Genomic DNA, 20101 nt, shown 5'->3' on the forward strand with positions numbered 1-20101 from the left:
TAGCATTTTCTGGTTTCTTGTAATATTTATAAATTCAGTCTTTATTTTAAGACCATCTAATTCAATTTCTTAATCCTGCAATGACGTTTTTTGTATCCAATATAATTCTTTACTAATGTGAAATAAATCACTTTTCAGTCATAATATGAATCCTGTGTCCTACTAATATAGCTCATGTGCTTTACAGTTTACTTCTGATTATATATTTATACTCGCATATGCTGCAGTACAGAGAAAAGTATACGGTTAAGGGGTTACAGTGGTTCATTGTAACTCACTCATTAATTCTTACTGTTGGGAATGAAAGCGCTTGAATATATTAGTATACTTTTTAACATTATTCAAAGTTGGCTTACTATAGAATCCAGGTAAAGATTTTCCTTGCATTAACACGACAGTATCATTTTGCTGGCGTTTATAAAAGTTTACAAGAAAATTTTACCACTATCATGTTACAGTTCACTGTATACTACAAGAAGAGTAATATTCGCGTACTTTATGCAATATTTGTGAGTCTTCATTTTCAAGTTGATTATCACCATTTACTAAATTGACGATTGATAGTGGAGAAATAAATCATCTGATTCTTTTTCCTGTGGAGGTAGTTGCAATCTCTGTAAGCGTCATCAAAGATGTCACACCGGTAGAAAACAATTTGATTTATTTATTTCTGTCTTTTCAAGAATCGGTGGCGGCATTAAGACTAATCGTTAAAAAATGTAGAAATTTAAATTCAATATTATTTGAAAGCCGATGATGCCAGCGAACCGTGCTAAATAGCATTATTATCAGAATAAAATGTACCTGATGGGAAAGTATATATTAAATTTTATAAAACATAATGTATTTATATAAATGCAATGGAATAATAAATCAAATTGAGATCTGCTATTCCAGCAGTAGGTTCAAATGGACATAAGTATTAAAATAGTATCTTTGTAATTAGTTGTTGAATAGATTAGATTTTCATGTTTGCATCTACTTTATCAAAAAGGTATGTTAGGTAAAATGTCAAAATCAGTGTGATAAAGTAATAAGACAAAATAAACACTAAAATTAGACTGTTGTAACTCAATTCTCATTTCTTGTACTATGGTGTAATAGATTTACTACGTGTTTTAGTGAATAAAATTTTTCTACTACATAACGTCGAGTATTATCAAATTATGTCAAGTAAATTCTATTAAAAATGAACATAAGGTAATGTACACCAATTTAGTGCTTTCATTCTAGTCTAGCAATAGGAACTTTGCTTACAATGTAACTTGCGGTGCTACGGCTATGTAACTGAGAAGTGAGAATCATGCTGTTTAACCTCTACGTTATAAATCTTTAGACAGACTATAGCGCTTATAGTAAACGTGAAAAATTAATTATAAATTTATCCATTCAACTAGGCAAGTTACTCTAAATCAAACTATCATCTCCCGGCACAATGGAGTCTCCAGGCACTTAGAAAGTAGCGGCAGTTTTCTCTCTGTACTTCTTCCTAACCTCTACGAATTGAACCAATAACCTGTAAAAAATATAATATATCGTAGTTAATTTTATAGCCAATAAGTTAAGCAGTTAGCTACAGTATTTATTGCTTGAATATTACTACTATGTTAACTCATGATAAGGTATTCGGATAATTGCAGTAAATTCTTTTAAGAATTATTAATGATACGTATGTGCTAACAACTTTTTCAAAACGGGCGGATATATAAATCTTTACGAAGTGCGCTACTTTATTATTCTAAGAAAGAAACCACTCAATATGATAAATAGATACAATTTTTAGCAGTAGTGGTAAGTTAACAGGCAAGAAAGTAAGATACTTATAAGCTTCAAAAATTATAAATACAGCCTCGGTTAACATGACAGTAGCACAAATTTGGCATATGCAACTACTACAGCCATATTTAGCAATTATAGATACAAATTTTATTTTTCCGTTAATTGGCACGAAGTTTAACACCATCAAGGTTACTGAGCCAGTTATTTATACAAATTTGTATCTATGATACAAATCTTTACCACTTTGATTTACAATGGCTGACTTATTTATCGCCATACCGTGTGCAATAACTTATTTGAATCATAAATAGTCTATTTCAACATCTTACAGCGTATAAAGTCAGCGGTATTATCGGAACTCTAACGATGAAAATTGCTCACGTATAAGGCAACACTATAGTAAGTGTAAATGTTTAGTCAGGTAAAAAATCGCAATTCCTCAAATTTTATGCCATTTTGTCGATGTAGTTGAATTTCGTGACTATCTTTTATCATAGGCAAAAGCATACAACTTCATATTACCAATAGAGCAAGTACGGTATTCTAAGCATAATTTCTTTCTTACATACAGTACATTAAAAAGCGTATACCGCCACAAATACAGTAACAAATTAAGCGCGAAGACGTTACTGCTTGGTGATAATTGATACATATTATAAGAACGCTGAAGCAAGACCCGTAAATAGTATAAAATATTCGAATCATCTTTATAATGCTAGCATTAGTAATAGAAGGATTGTATTACTTTTTCAGGGAGAAATTGATAAACTACTATTGCTAATGTTGCCCGGTACTTCATGAAAGTGTGTATGCATCAGGCGTTATGAATCGGCAGCCCTGTAAAATTAGTGAGAAAATATACTAAAACTCGATGTTGAGACGATAAAAGAGGCAATATGGTTACGATATAGAGTATCAATTGAAATAAGTTCATTGATACTACATTTTTGTAGTAGTAAATCAATACGTTGATTAGCCTTTTGACCATAATTTTGTAGTCAGTTTGATTTAGTTATACTGTATATTATAAATATCGCGATACGATTAAAACATGCTAATGTGTGAATGTACGGACACGATGGATTAAAGTAGCCGATATGCGATAATGCATGAGAATACGGAGACGTTATATCACACCCAAAATAAATAAAAGCAGTATGATAGCAATGTTACCGAACGCCATTATCAGCGTTGCTATTTACATCGCAATTGTCAAATGGCAATAATAAGTATTTGAGAACATATAAAATCAAGAAGCCTAAGAACAACCTATTACGAAACCGGTAAGCTTCCAATTAAAAGCTAATTTAATTCTACTTAACAGGACGAAAAGCAAATTTATCATACAAATGTATCTGCTGTACGTATTTAGACTTGATTGCATGCATACTAGAACGAATGCTTTATTGGGCCAAAAAAAACTTCCCTAATTACCTTTACGAGATGTTTCAATTCCAGCAATTTAGGTACGTTTAAATTTTATCTTACTTCTTAACGATAGTCCAAATGAATAAAAAAATGCCGTACATTACTACTTTTATATCATTTGAAACTGTTAGTTCCGAAAAATTTCTTCGAAGAATAGTCGACTTTGATAAATCTCTGTCATGTCCTTTTTAATAAAAATTCAATAGATTTTCCGCCATATTTCAAACATACTTATAGGTGAGGCGTATAGCATGACCACTAACATTAATTCACCAGAGGTATTTATTTGATCCCAAAAGCTAATACTACATCTTTGAACTGTATCAGTAACCTTGTGAAGAAGGAAATAATTTACTGATTCTTCAAACATCGCCACAATCAATCGCTTCCTTCTTGCTGCATCAATACTATTGATATTTATTTATGTCAACTCTATTTGATAATATTCTAAAATGGAAGTTGGGTCAAGACAATTGTAGTGATAGGGCTGTAAATTAGCCACTGACGGCGACCGATATGCTATAGTTTCTCAGATAAACGGTGAGAAACTGGTCAATACTGGAAATCACTATCAGAAATACGATTTCTCATATTGTTGATATTGAACGCAGTTCCTTTATCGATTAGTTATCGTTGTGGCTTATATATAACCTCTCTATGACGCATTTAAGAAATGCCGAAACGTACTTTTAATATTAAATTTTTCCTTAAAGAGTTCAACTACAGTATAATAGGATCACACCTTTGCTGATAGATTCGCTAGGCAGTGTGTCGAACCAAATAATGGACCATAGAGGTAAGAAAAAACTTCTATGTAGTGGATACGTTTTACTAATGCAATAGACAGACAGTACCGGTACAACATTTACAGTACATACTGTAGTAGATTTATTAAAGCATCACGTCAATGACGATGGTATGACCATTCTCCTAATAAGTTAATGTAGCTGGTTACGTTTGGTACTTAAACTCATATTGGTAAAAAGATAGAAAAAAAGATGAAATTAACGTAACTCCAAAACCGTCATCAAGATATTTCATGATCATTATTATAACGGATATAATTTCGAAGAATTAATCTTAATTGAATTGATACATCCTTCTATCTAGGCCTTCAAGGGATAATGATAATAATCTATTCTTATACTCTAATGATTACTATGATACGGTCGCATACGGGTGTTTTTTTACATCATAAGATTATTATGTAAGAAATAGGCTCGCATCTATTATTTTTTACAATCGCTGACTAAATAATCATTTCATAAGTCAACAGTTTTATTTGAAGTCGATTACTAGGTTACGAAATATATCAATTAATGCTATAGGATTAGTTTCTTAGAATGTGCTTTAATGATTTTACGATGGCCTATATTTGTTACGTAATGGCTCGTTAAAGCATGTACAAGCTAATGCCAAGTTAATACTGTAATATATAGAAAAAATGGAGGAATCGGGCAGCAAGTCCGGATTCGTTTTTCCCCTTTTAAATCATTTATGACTGAGTTTTCCGCTTATCTTTAATCCATTTATTTGTTGATGTAAAGTGAAAGTTGACATACGCTGACCCATTGTAGAGTACATATGTTATACACCATATCTCCAACTATTGGACCTATCTTAAGGACGCTAATATAATATTTCCAATTCTATCCTTGCATAGTTAGAGATATGTGAAGGAAGACATTACAAGGGCAGTGCGAACTTTTAGACATTAAAGATGATCAACAAGATACGTTTTTGATGATTAAATAGTACCACTGTAGATGGTAATTTATGTTATTCAATCAATTTAATAAAGGTGCACTTTTATTTTTAAATTCCCGCAAGGCTATTGTAAGCAAGTAATATTTATCTATTCTCTACAGTATATCTATCATTGTCTTTCATAATAAAAATGCAAGTGAAAAATGACTCCTTTGATTCCTCATTTACATACATGGCCTACCTCCACTAAAATTGCTATAGAATGTTTGCAGCAAATGCTATAGTAAAGATGGAGTTCCAATCTATTTTTTAGACTTTTATGCTATATATGGGAGTACACCTGTCATAAACCGGAACTGATAATCACGTGGTAGAAATACATCAATTTAATTGGGTTAATCTAATGAAGGATTTCACGACCGTTAACAGAATAGCGTTTCTTGGCCTTCTTCCCCATATAAGTACGATATCATTTACAATATTGTCCATGATCAGGATAATAATACATCTACAACATTTGAATAAAGGCCTTGGTCGCCAATCGTGTTTTTCGAAGCTAGTCCGTTTACTGCTACCGGTACAATCTTGAAGGAAACGGAAAATGTGTTAAGACACTGTTACTATTGATGTAGGAAAATTATCGCGATCAAGGCTTCATATCCTCAAAAGTTAAAGGTATTCAAGTGGATCCCTAGATATTTTTAATCAATTTCTTCTCTGTTTTTGAAATAGAGTAGAAATAGCTTACAATGTGGATTTGATGTGTATGCTAGACGATTCTGAGTAGCCAGCCGTTTTATTGAAATCATATGGTATAGTAACGACAATAAATACAAATAGTACTAGAATCCTTTGTCATAAAAATTTTTAATTTTCTTCTGTTTTACTCAATTAAGCATCTACAATTGCTTCTTCTTGTGTGTATACATTTTTATACCTTATCGGCCTCTTTGAAACATACACTTTGTTACTAATATAATTTTACAAAATCAGTACTCAACATTTGTAAAAAAAACAATAAAATCTTAATGTGATTTCTACTACTTTTCAAGGAAACTAATTCTTCTATACAATATCATTTTACTACTTTCAGTTTTTAGATTGAAGATTTTGTTATTAACTATCCACTTTATCCAGTGCCATGTCTAGTCTATATACTGTAGATAGTGCTGTATATCGTCGAGCGTGAAAGTCTTTCAAGTTGTTATTTATTATGTGTAGAACAGTACGATATATAAATCTAAGCAACCAGTAAAATTAATTTTATCCTTGAGGCAGTTACGTCAACTTTAGGTCTAAATCTTTAAAGCACCTTTTGTATGGTATGTGTATTGTATACAGCTGACTATTAGCTATAAAGTTATATTTATAATAAGTGAAACTATTAGACAGTGTGTATCTTACCAACAATCGAAAATTGTTAAAACTTATCCTTAAGGCGGTATCTAGTACGGTTTCTAACCTCAAAATTATCAAGAATAGCGTTGTATGAAAATTATTATGTCCACTAACTAGAAGTAGAAGAACATTAATAAATTTATACAGTACAGGACGATTCTTCACTTTGTTAATTTAAGGACTAAATTATTTCTATTAATGAATTTTAGCTATAGGCATGGCTTGGATGTAATTTCTTTCACCTCTTACGACTAGCAATATCATCACCGATTTGATTTTAATTTATACGATTGACGCTAGTCAACATTTTTAGCGAATATCTTAAGTGCTATTAATTATCACTATCCTTACATAACGCTCCATTTTTACTGGTTATTGGCTGATTTTGGTTCTAAAAGTGCATTCTGTTATACAAGAGTGTGCCGTAAGAAATTTCAATTATTCAATTATGGCCAATAGGTATCTGCTTACTATATCATTACTTATATACCTTGCGACACAAGACGCAACCGAAGCTACAATTTATGTCAAAGCTAGCCAAATAGGTCAGTTGAATTTGAAAATTGTATACTAAATCCATTATTCAAGATATGTAAGCTTTTTTTTCAATTTCCATATCAAAGCTTCATCTTGATTAATGCTATATTACATACCAATTTGGTTACTATCAGTAAATTTTTCTCTATAATTATAATCGATATCGAACGACCTAAGTGGCATACAAAATAATTGATAGTTGACTTGCTCAGCTGTATTTAGTTCTTAATAGTGGTACATAAAACATAATATTATTGATCGACTGACGGCAAAAACTTAATTATTGCCGACAAGTTACGAATAACGTATCGTGAATTTCACGTTAGATATCGAATGCCATTTCAAATCATATTAATTATATGGTTATTACCTCTTGAGATAAATAAGAAACCGATTCTTTACAATCAATAGGCTATATACCGTGATCTGTGACAAATGCATGGCTTTTGATATAATCATGTTACAGCTGCTTCATTTAGCTACTCACTTTTATCGTTCAATTAATTAGAAGTTGTTTTTGATCAATTTGACCCCTGTGCGTAGCTGACTAATAAGAGTAAATCCATTGAGAACGAGACAGAAATCACTGCCTTAATATCTATATCATTTTTATAACTTAGGATGTCGTTATTATCAATCAATATGTCAACGAAATGAATATTGCAGTTCTGGTAAGTGCTATAGAAACTGTACTTCTAGTGAAAACTAACCGTAATGATAGAATTAACATGGTTGAAGTATACAGTATACATATATTTCTAGGTATAAGAACGATGACAGTAACGCATCTCTTAGTCTTAAAATTTTCGCTGTCTATACTGATTTTATTTCAATTCTATGAAATTCGGTTACACTTAACACTAGAACAGAATTTTAATTTTTCTCCCAAAACCTACGGATGACACAAAAATGTTTTAAGTCATCGATTAGAGTTCCAAACTATTTGACTGCCATACAGTGCATTTACCCGTATCATAAACTTACGTTTTACAGTCGATCAAAACTATAGTCTGGGTGTAGAATGTAGTACTGTACAGTATGAGAAGTTCAGAGTTATTTAACGTCGATAAAGTTAATATTTTGAGAATCAGTAATATAATCCCTGAAAATTGGTGGAAAGAAATGCACGGAGTTAACTTTAATGATTCGAATCATAACTGCTTAAGAGTAACGCAGTTACTATGATGTACTCGTACGGTTAGAAAATGTGAAACTATATCATTTTCTAATCAGTTAGAGGAATTTAAGTATTTCTTAGTCCAAAACGGAATACATCCATACTATCCACTTTAGCTTGAGAATACCTTTACGAAAATCATCTTTGAAGGAGAGTTTTCTACACTCTGATTATAATTATCAGGTAGATAGCGTGGTAACTATGATGAATTATTAGCCAAACATGATATATCAATACCAGCACCATTCTTATATAAATTTTTGATAGGCGTATAGTAATAAATTAATGACTTTACTGTATGCATTCAAGCTATCTATCATCGATGTAGTACACTGGCTTCAACATATATATCACGGTAAAAGCTTAAAATTGGCGAATATGCAACTCTATTACCCAAGGACCATTCATGAAATATTTATTCTCCCTAAATGTCATACATGATCTCATTTTTATATTACGCGAACCTTAACTATGCTCTAGGTGAGGTATTTCCTTTTGTTCGACCAACACGAAGTTCTATTTAAGGATTATTCTAGGCAACAATATCATACGGCTTTACTTAGCTACGTATGCAATTTATAGTTCATAACTGTATAAGTGGAAATCTCGGATTTGAAATTGAATATCATTTTATACTATCGAAGCTCCGTTAATATGGGCATAGTACTATGAACAGCATTAAAGCTTATTTTCCCCGATACTACAGCAAAAAAAAAAAATTAACTAATTGATAAACGATTATATTAGTGAAAGAATTCTTCGTAATCTCCTACTTATTCTGTATCCTAATAATATGAAATGCCCAAGTAGGAATCCTGAGCTAGTATTAATGAATAGCAGAAATTTAAGATCATTACAAATATAATTTATAACTTACTACAGGAAGAGATCTGTTCTTGGTGCATTAGCTATTATTATAAGTGCCGGTGCAATATAGGATTACGTCTTATCCTTTCTACAACATATTTCGTCTTGCTGCAATTAAGTTCAATTGAAGTTATATTCGTAGCAGATTTGAAAGACAAACCGTAAATACTAAAAGCCCATCTACAGCACAATCATCACTGTATTCGGTCCTGATATAGATAATAGTTATGATCGAACACACACCATCTTAATTGATCTTGAAAAACTTTGTGTATATTTTCTCGTTCATACAACCTGCAATATTACTATAACTATTTAATCCAGCTGCGACAAAGTAGTGACAATATACGGCTTTCTTTACACCTAACGTTCAAATCCATCATCGGTTATTTATCATTCAGTCATGTACTCTTAATGCCTTCAACACCAAAGAGGAACTAAGTGATCATTTGTTTTTACTGGTAAAATTTCAATAAACAACCTTTCTATGTGATTGAAATTGCAATTAGTTTGCAACATAAATTTAAGTTATCAGTGGAAAAATCCCTCCATAGCTCAATGTTGTAATACAACGACTTTCTTCTATTTCTTTTATAGAGGGTAGAAGTTATAAATTTTCTAATGAGAGTTTTTCACGTTATATAGCACTACCAAATTATTTAGCATTTCACTCGACATAGGCTAATCAATTAGCTTATGCGAGTAGTATCTGTCGCGTGGTATCTCTTATTCTTATCTGTAAGATGTATCTTTTATGTTATTATACCCTAATTTGAAAATCGCATTAAGTACCATGAAGTTCAAATCTTCATTACGACTTATTCCACTGTCACTTAAATTGAGTTGGAATTTCTTCATAGCGAAACTAAAATTGGAGAGCAACAACTCTTCATTTCTATCCGCTAATAAGTAGATATATAGATACTCTACATTTGTGTCTTCTGCATAGAAGTCTAGAAATAAATCATGTTAGTAATATATTGTACTGTCGATTGGAATTACGCCTTTTAATAGAAGCTATGATTAATTGCAGCTGGAGACATTAATTTCAATGAAGATTTAGTGCCAAGATGTAAGCTATATCGGTTTACATTGAAAATAAGTTAGTAATTATTAGTACTAGTATTTCATTAAATACTTGGGGAGGTAAAAAGTCTATTGAACTGACGGTTTGGAAGAAAAGGATAACAATACAGGTTTAGTTACTTTGCATTACCAGAGTAAGATTAAATAGATGCCCAATTAAAGTTATTTTTCTAAACGCAGATATAAATCATATACGAGTCATTATTTGGATTATGTCTTATCCTAGATTAAATACAAGGCCGTCCTAATTATAGTTGACAGGCATTAGCTTGATTTGACCTTTATGAAATTTTGACATATATTTTCCCAGTCACATTGGAAGTACTATAGATACACGTCGGATTTAGAGTCTGTGGAGTCTTTTGGATACGAAATTAAACAAGTTTTGCAATAACTTTATCCTATCCAATTTGATTACTCTTCTGCTTATCCAGTTTTGACATTTTTCTAATTTTAGCTTATCATGATTTAATAGAGTGCTGTCAATAACTATCTACGGTAGAGAATAAAACACCATTTTTTTAATCATATACTCTTTAATGTTATAAAAATTACTGTAATATTAAAACTAAAATAAGTATCCGTTATATAATGTACAGATATATACCATTGGTTGTACCTTCTATTACACTCGAAATGTATCCCCACAAATAAGTGTCTATCTATAGTTAATTTTTGCTTCACGTTATACGGCGATCATGACAATTTTGTCGTGAAAAAAATTGGTGCTTATATCTGAGAATAGCATTAAAATAGAAATAGGCAAAGCAACGGTACGAAATTCAGCTAACAGTCTCTCATCTGTTTTCACACAGATGGTAAGGTAAACAAATTCTGTCGATTAAGCAACTCTATCACGCTGAATGTTGTAGTACATATTTAAAATACAATGATGATGATGAGGTCAATTCTTTTCTTTCAACATTTGTAATAAATAACGTAATATCCTAAGACATAATTGATACGGAATATCAAATAGCGAAAAGAGAACTTTGACCGAAAGGGAATATTTATTATTGATCAACTTGATCGTAAATGATTTATAAGACTAATTTATTTTTAGAATCTGCAAGCAATTAAATAATTTTAACTCGATACGATTCTTATAACTATCCCGGATATTATTGCCATTTGACTGCTACCGATTGCTAAATTATTAATAACGATAGACCGCTGTATATTATAGAGTAAGAGTTTCATACTGTAATTGATGATATGGAAATAGAGTCCTGTCTTTTAAGCCATCATTTCATTCTGTACACATACAATAATTAAAATATGATTATAATTAATTCAACTTTAAGGGAAAAGGAGTATTTCCAACATTATAGGATGATGATAAACATCAAGAGTTTTTATTTAAATTTATTGTAAGTTTTTTTATGTTTTAATTTCCATACCTCAAGGTCGATTGCTACGGTCTGATTCTTACTATGCATGTGTAGCGTTTAGCCTTTTGCTTTTATGATAAAAATTTCCACAAAGTTTAAATAGTAACCGTTAGTAGACCAATTTTTGATTCTAATGGTCTTGTCAACTGGACTATTCAATCGTGATAACTATCTATCACTACGTTACCCACATGGATCCTCCCCTTTTCAATCTGCCTTGATTTAATAGATATTACCAGAAAAATTGTTCTAATTAGAAACGTCAGAATCTAGCTAAGAATATATGATATATATATACGCATATGTATTGAATAGAAATTGGATAACAATCATTTTCTATTGGTTGTTAATGACAGCAAAGGAAAGAAAGCCTTTTACCTTCAAACATAAATGCTATCAATAACATGGCGAGTGTATCGATTTAGTATTACCGCTTGGTAGGATGGAAAATATTGTATTAATTTTATTTTTAAGCTGCTAGCCAATACGTTGGAATGGCAGTTTATTAAATGAATTATCATTTTGCAATATTTTTTCCTGGTAAGGGAATCATCACTTCGGCTACGTACCCACCCCCTCCCCTCTATTCCAGGTATACGCGTACAGTGTTATCGCTGATTTTCTATTTTAAAAGCATCAACAGGATACAAGATCATAATTAATCAATACGCATAAGTAGGCATTGTCGTTATTGAAAATCCTTTATATTGCTCATCTTTGACGTCAAGTATGAAAGGAGAAGAAAATTATGTTGACAAAGTGACAACATAATCTATTTGTAAAATTATAATTAGAGTCCAGTTTTGTTTAGAACGATCCTATCCATTTCTCTTTACTATAGAGACCATTTAGCGACGTAGTATTTATTTAAATCAATAATTATAATCAATCAAACATACAATGAGAATTTTGGGCAACCAAATTATGAGCATAGAAGTTGATGAATTTAAAATATTCCATTTCATCGGGTGTTAATACTACACAATCTCGGGTATACCTTGTCATTGTTATATTAAGAATATGTGTATTTGATATTGTAGAAAGGGGATAAAGTAAAGTAACCGGGATAGTTTTGTCTCGATTTAAGGTTTCACTATTCAAGTACTTAGGAGAAGACACTATAAGCTAGTATTTAATATGGCGTCCAAATAAATATTCAATAAAATAGTCGGAGTCAACCCTGAAGATCTATTACATTGGCAGTTTAAGAATTGATTGATGCTTTAAGGATCGATTTGATTTGAACTATGATGTCTACTTTAAAGGGTCTACTACTGGCTATTTTCTATGCTACCATCGTGCACAATTTAGGTCAGGTTGTATATATATATCCTTCAATGCAGTCAGTGGTAAAGACGTAAAGTACCATCACACGATAGTCAGGCTATATCGAATTCTTCCAACTCTTATGATTCTTTGCTATTTGGCAAGACTGTTACTATGAATAAAATAATTTGTTTTGAATGTTGATTTCATTCTCAGTCCTATGAAACCTTCTTACTTGTAAAATGTTCGACGCTTCAAGACGAATTTTATCATTGATTTGATTGTAATTTTGGATTTTTTTTTTTTTCCATCTTTTATTTGTGTATGTCAAGTGGATCCTCGTGGTGTTTGTCTACCAGTTAATGCTGCAAGGAGAAGTTATGGTAGGTTCAACTATAGTATTGTCGTATTTCATAGCTGTCCTATTACTGTAAAAGCTTTTGGCATGTTTCTATCCCCTTCCTGTCGCCATATTGTTGGAGTCAATATGTGAATGGGAGATAGACATATAATACTGTTGTCATTGATATTGCCTTGTGGCATAAAGTGTGGAGAAAAACGTGCTCCATTTCAAGTTACTATTTTTCTGAATATTATTATTGATGTATAAAGTAATTCATTGCTTGCTATTGAAATTTCTATTTATAATTGATTCCATTGAAGTGGAAGAATTAATTAGACCCGAGATGAATAACCGTGGTAGTTATGAAGTGTACTTCAGAAATCCAGAATTATATGATTCACAATTAGCTATACGTACATCTTACCAGGATTTGCTTTGGAAATGGTACTTAGCTCAACGTCTTAAGCAGCAAGGCTGGCAAGAATATGAGAATATCAATTACCAGGGAGACACTATTAACCCAATGGATGGTCAAGATAGCAATCATAAACAATCATCACACTATTTATCCCAAAAGCCAAATTACAATTACGAATTTATACCTGAAACTGTCGATTCATCCAATCATCCAGATGATATGGATAACGATGAGAATAACAATTCTAAAATGCCATCTCCTGCTAACACCGATCAAGAGAATCAACCAGGATATGGGCAACCAACCGATCATCCAACTTCTAATCCTACCTCGGCAGCCATACAAACTCAAACGCCATCCACTCGGTCTTCTCCGACAGCCACTTCCAGCGTCACCATGGTTCCCAAATCATCATCAGCCAGTCATCCATTTCATTCAGGTAACGACAGATGACCTGACATTGACGCCTGACCTGCTCGTCATCACGATAGCGTTTGTAGTGTGATGATATTTTAATGTTGACACGTAGCAGACAAACACGTCATCCAGCTTCAAGTGAATGACGAGTGGATCAGCTTGGATGTTGGAAGTGATCCTGCTGCCACTCAGTCTCGTTTTCTATCTCCATAAAGTCATTCCCTTCATTCAATGGAGTAGAAATAACACACATATTAAACATAATGAACAGTAGGCAGTTATTCAATGGATGCTGTCGTATGCCATAGTACAAATAATTCAAAAATCAGCGTCCAAATTATTCAGTCAATTGACTTTTGGGCAATTTTGGTGGGAAAAGTGCTACCGCAGTTCTTATCACTGTTATCAGTAATTTGTGTTGTTTTCCATGGTTTGACACCAACTTGAGAGACTTCATACGATTAGGTATTGTACTGGTACTGTGTTGTACTGGTATGGTATTGTACTGGTACTGTGTTGTACTGTTACTGTATTGTACGGTACCGTATCGTACTGGTACTGTATCGTACTGGTACTGTATCGTACTAGTACTCCGGTAAATTACCAATCACTTCGTCTTGCTCCTTCTCATCATTCCCTTTGAAATTTTATGTAGTAGCAAGGTAGAATCCATTAATTATAGCATGCGATGGTGTTCTATTACTGCAGATAGAAAGGGTTGAACACAAGTTTTTTGGTTTTCACTTAGCTCCAATTCGATCAGCTTAGGACATTCATGGTCAACGGTAGTCGGATCATGAACTCATCACTTTCATTATGGTATACTATCCTGTAGTAAATGCACGGTGAAAAATTTCTTTGAGCCGTGATTGAAAGCTCGATGGAAACAACCACGACGATACTACATAGACACTGTACTGTAAATTAGCCTGCAATGGTCGGAAAATTTTTGAAATATTTCCATATCATACTATTAGGATACAGTATTATCATGATATTACCCATACCACTCATCTAGAATGGCTAATATAAACTGGTTTCATTGAAAAATCATTTTAGGCATATGTACCGGTAGCCACTGGAATGTCTCTAAAAATAATGTACAGTATTTCAAAAACGGGCCGATAGTCGGCACAGCTTGAATCGACAGAAACGTAAAGAATGTTCGCTATACAATATGCGTTGATTCGATTCCAGTAGTCATCGTGATCTCATGTAGTCCGCTTTAAATGCGTCTTATCATCATCAATTTCAATTAGGATAACTTATTGAACTTACAACACGTTAATTGCAGAGCTTGATGCAACACTCGACTTAATTTTGAATTATAAGGCAGTAGAATGAAACTTGAGTCCTATCACTTACGTGAGCGATAATCAAACCTCACTCATGGCAAATGCCAATAATAATCAATTAAGGTAGGTTAAAGTGTAAAAGTCAGCAATAGTTTTTGAGCACATGGATCAACGCCAATGGGGATAGGTGTTCAGTTCTAGTCGAAGCGAGCACAATAAGTAAAGGATCATCACTCTATAACTCTATAAACAATTTTCAATTTTATTTCGTAAAAAATACTCTTATTTTACAATGCCAATATCAAGGTTGATCGGATTGATCATGCAGTATATTGGCGATAGAAAACATCATTTCCAATTTTACTACAAATGGAATAATGAGAGATGTTATCGGTTGGTCAGCAGTAGAGCGAGAGCATTTTAAAATACTGCAAGGAATATAGCAAGTAGACGCATTACTATAGAATAATCATTCCATGCTGTTGCTTAGTCAAAAGTAGAACGAGAGGAATTCAAATATACAAGGAATGCAAGTAGACACATAGGAAAGGTGCTAACATGAACTAGGACAGTTATATCATTAAAACTCATCCTGAACGGCAAGTAGTTGTCAAAAGAATTGACCATTCTACTATACTCTATTCTCCAATAAATGAACGATAATAATCTTGAATCTTCAAATAGACAGTTGCTTACAAGGGCTTCAATGAAATGACAGAATCCAGTCAACTTAAACAACTTCATATACATACTACAGCACACAAATCATATTAATTTCCAATTCTGATTGCAGAATATAGTAGTACACTAAGCGTAAAACCTATCAAATTCCATCACTAGTTTCTTATGCTTGTTGAATACTTAATAAACACCTTAGTTCTATATTTTTACTTTATTCATTATCACCATTATCCTACAGTAACATCAAATGATGTCGTTACAATCAAGATTAAAAGCGAAATCAATCCCAAAGTAATTGAAAATAATATTGTCTCACTCGAAAATTATTTACACCTGCGCCATGGTACATTCTCCAATGTAACGTAAGTTTTGAAACCTACAAAAAAATAAAAAATGTACATCAGGCATACCGTAAAGTATCCCAATCAAATTATAAAGTCACATTACACTCGTTGATGTTGAATGAACTAGAAAATAAATTGCTAACAACTTAATGATTGCTTTTCAAGGATCAATGGCAATAATCTATCTTTCACAGTTAATCCAAATATAAGAAACGTGACAGCTACCATCGTGTTAGATGCTATTTGTAAGTCTTTCCATTAACTGTATCTTTGTAATCAAAAGTAACTCTGCATGTTGATTGTCACTTTTGAACACGAAAATAGTTCATCCTTTATCACTGTAATATGCATTACATTATTATAGCAATAGCCAAATATGTATGTGTAAATTAGTTATAAACGAGTAGTATCAAACAAGTGTTGTCAATTACATCATTAAAAATACCATAATATAGTAATAAATTCATTCATTCATTTATGATGCACCCATATAACATCAATTGATTAACTTAGATCATGGAAATTCTCCATTTAAAGCCATAATGGAACATTCGACAGAAACGCCGGTAATTCTACCCTGATTTAATTTAATATGATACATCAGTTGAAATTTGTTTGTATACCTAGGAAGAGGAGTAGTAGAAAAACTATGCTGATATATCGGATTAATGCGTTTCTAGATTGATGATGAAGACAACGATGAATTGCATATAACGCTTTTGATATGGATCATGGTTGCTGTATTGGTTATTACAGCTCTAGTTAGCTTATTTGTATTCGTATTTAAGAAAGGGTAAGTTGCTGTACTTGATGTAAATTTGAAGCACTGCATCGAACGCGTCGAAGAAATCACTTAATCAATACTATCGCACTTTATCAATCTCTTTACTTTAAAATGGGATTGTTCATAATAAACGTCCATGTCTATGATAGTAAACCTGATAATAAAGAAGATATGGTTGGATTGCTTGCATCTGAATCTGATATCACAGATTACGAAGTAAGGGCTCAATGAATTATGTAAAATGGCATTTATACTGTATTATCTGTCATTTTGTATTCACTTGGATTAATTTGCTTTATTTGCATTAAAGTTCCTTTAAATACATCTCTCAATTAGGATTTATGTCGCCAACATGTAGCATCAAAGAAATCTGAAATGGTTGATGGTGCATCTGGTAAAATTATTACTATTGGTGATGCTGAGCAAGTAACAGAAGGCCTAGATTCTGTTGCTACTAGCTGGTATGTGAAAATTGACAGCTAAGTTTTGAATAGCTGCATACTACATACCTATACCTTCATCAATAATACTTGTTGATATTTTATAGGAGCCATGAACCAGTTACGGCAGATATGGATATATCAACTTGCCACGTTGTTTTAGTAAGTAAACAAATATCATTAATGCTTGTTTATTTATTATATGAAACTATAGCCTATGAATATGGTATTAAGTAATGGAAAGTGATTCTGTATGTGAATAAAGTTATTCGTATTCTATTGTAGTCCTACATGGAAGATCATTTGAAAAATAAAGACCGCCTCATGAAAGAATGGGAGGTTTGTTATGACATTTGATTAGAGGCTTGTAATATTTCAAGTAATATTATAGTTATCAATGTGGATTTTAGTTTTTATGAAGGGATATATGAAGATATAAACTAGTATAATACATATTTAAGAATATGGTATATTTGAATACATTTGAATATTTATAACTTGAACTATGATTCAGGCTTTGCTAAGGTACAAAGTTGATCGCAGTAGTGGTTTGGTTGCTTCAAGAGCCGTTAATATTCGATTAAACAGATACAGCGATACCTTTCCATGTAAGTTCACGAATGATATTGGCGCCATATCATTCGAAATTATATTCAGCCTCTATCTACATTAAGTATTCATCTACTTTCCGCAGATGATCATAATCGCGTCGTTCTAACTACCAGTCCAACCAATGATAACGACTACATTAATGCAAGCTACATTGTAAGCAATCATTGTCACAAAATATCACGTTCTTGATTTTGTAAGTACGAATGTACGATGGCGTAGTAACTGCTGATAATATTTATTGAATAATATATTTCAATTAGTACGATCATAATCCAAGAAACCCAATGTACATAGCAACACAAGGGCCAATTCCAAATACTAAGGCTCACTTTTGGCAGGTTATTGAAAATAATTTTTGACGAATCAAAACTTAACTTGGCTTGAAAGAAAAAAATTAAGTAAAATTATTAGCACTTACTGAGAATTTGTAACCGTTACGTATTACTATAGATGGTTTGGGAGCAAAAAATTGCCACTGTTGTGATGTTAGCCCGATTAAAAGAAAATGATGTGGTAAATTAACGTAATTGATACCAAAAAAATGAAATCTTTATTTAACTGATACCAAATGATAGAGATTTCCCCTAGTTATTATTGGTTTTATCACATAATTTATATATTTTTATTCGTCCTTTATTAGGCTGTTTGCGCTCTATATTGGCCAGAAAAGAAAGGAAAGGAGTGTTACGGTGACTTTGAGGTATATTAGCATAGGGTATATCCAAAAAAGTAAAATCTGTATCTAAATCTTGGAATTTACTCTCGTTAAGGTTACTCTGGTTTCGGAGCATAATTGGTGTGATGATTATGTTGTTAGAAACTTCTATTTAAGAAATATAAAGGTAAGTAAAGCAATATTCATGTTATATTTTATGTTATGGATATAATAAAGTGCGTTAAAGACAATGTACACGTTGTAGTATTCAGTAAAGAACATCTAACTAAAACTATTAAAAATTATGATACTTTCCTGTTTTACCCAATTAATAGAATCAAGAAACGCGTACAGTAACACAATTTCAGTATCTTTCGTGGCCTGATATGGGAATTCCTAAAGATACAAAAAATTTTTTAGAATTCCGCAGGTAAATTCTTGGTAACTTCTGTTTTATTCAATTATTTACTAGATATATCTGCAGTACATACTTTATTATTTTACCTAATATAAATAATGTTTGTCTACTGCTAAGTGCTTCTTACGCTTTATTTTAACTACTGATAATTATTCTACACAGGAAAATAAACAGATCGTACCATGGTCAAGGTTGTCCAGTTATTATTCATTGCAAGTAAGTTATTTAGAATGTAGTCACTCTTAATGTTGGAGATATTACTTTTGTAGTAACCAAAATAAACTAACATAAAAAATGGATTTTTCAACTTTGCAATGGATTGATTCTGTAGCGACGGAGCTGGGCGTGCTGGAACTTATATTCTAATTGATATGACATTAAAAAGATTATCTAAAGGTAGCTACGATCAAAACTAACTGCAAGCTATAACCTATTTCTATTATACAGATTTGTAATTAATGGATTTTATTAACGATGAGTGTGATTTAACATCTTTCTTAGGAACTAAAGAGATTGATATTGCAGCCACTATCGAACATCTAAGAGATCAGCGTATTTCAATGGTAAAAACCAAGGTCAGACTACATCTTCATATAACCTCGAAAATGTATCATGATGTTTGTTCAATCAAATTCTAGTACTGTATTTAAACTATTGTTGCCCTTAAATGCACTACGCTAATAATTACTTTTATTGGATATAAATATACAATAGGTCCAGTTTGAATTTGCGCTATCATCGATTGCAGAAGAAGTCAATGATATTCTTAATGCCTTGAAGTAATGTGGCCCAATTATTCTATCATGATTTAACTGTAACTTGGGTCGTGTTCCATATAGTTATAGTTGTATTCATAACTGATTGCGGAGTACTACACTTGAGATTTGTATCGAAAAGTTCAGTATCTATGCCTATTAGTAATATATAAATCATAAAATTATTAATGCACTTTTATTAGCGAAACAAATTCAATGAATAGATTACAATTTTGATAACAAGTATAAAATGAGCCTTGTTATCGTGTATTTTAAAAATTATTACCGCAATTAATAACCCTT

The 20101-nt window shown here is 32.0% G+C and overlaps 2 protein-coding genes across 2 annotated transcripts; both read left to right on the plus strand.

Moving 5' to 3' along the window:
- Positions 1-13322: 13322 nt before the first annotated feature.
- Positions 13323-14027, plus strand: TRIADDRAFT_55047 (uncharacterized protein; the record flags this gene model as incomplete). The annotated part of the gene is made up of 2 exons (XM_002110682.1): positions 13323-13836; positions 13927-14027. 2 exons carry the CDS (start codon positions 13323-13325, stop codon positions 14025-14027), a joined length of 615 nt encoding a protein of 204 aa, XP_002110718.1.
- A 2649-nt stretch (positions 14028-16676) lies between these two features.
- On the plus strand, positions 16677-19826 carry TRIADDRAFT_55048 (uncharacterized protein; the record flags this gene model as incomplete). The annotated part of the gene is made up of 17 exons (XM_002110683.1): positions 16677-16700; positions 16815-16927; positions 17068-17134; positions 17255-17379; positions 17466-17520; positions 17644-17697; positions 17873-17966; positions 18053-18123; positions 18231-18308; positions 18421-18483; positions 18611-18670; positions 18741-18812; positions 18961-19055; positions 19206-19259; positions 19375-19439; positions 19545-19618; positions 19758-19826. The coding sequence occupies 17 exons, from the start codon at positions 16677-16679 to the stop codon at positions 19824-19826; spliced, it is 1233 nt and encodes a 410-aa protein (XP_002110719.1).
- Positions 19827-20101: the final 275 nt, after the last annotated feature.

This window comes from Trichoplax adhaerens, genomic scaffold (genome assembly GCF_000150275.1).
Source record: "Trichoplax adhaerens TRIADscaffold_3 genomic scaffold, whole genome shotgun sequence".
NCBI lineage: Eukaryota > Metazoa > Placozoa > Uniplacotomia > Trichoplacea > Trichoplacidae > Trichoplax > Trichoplax adhaerens.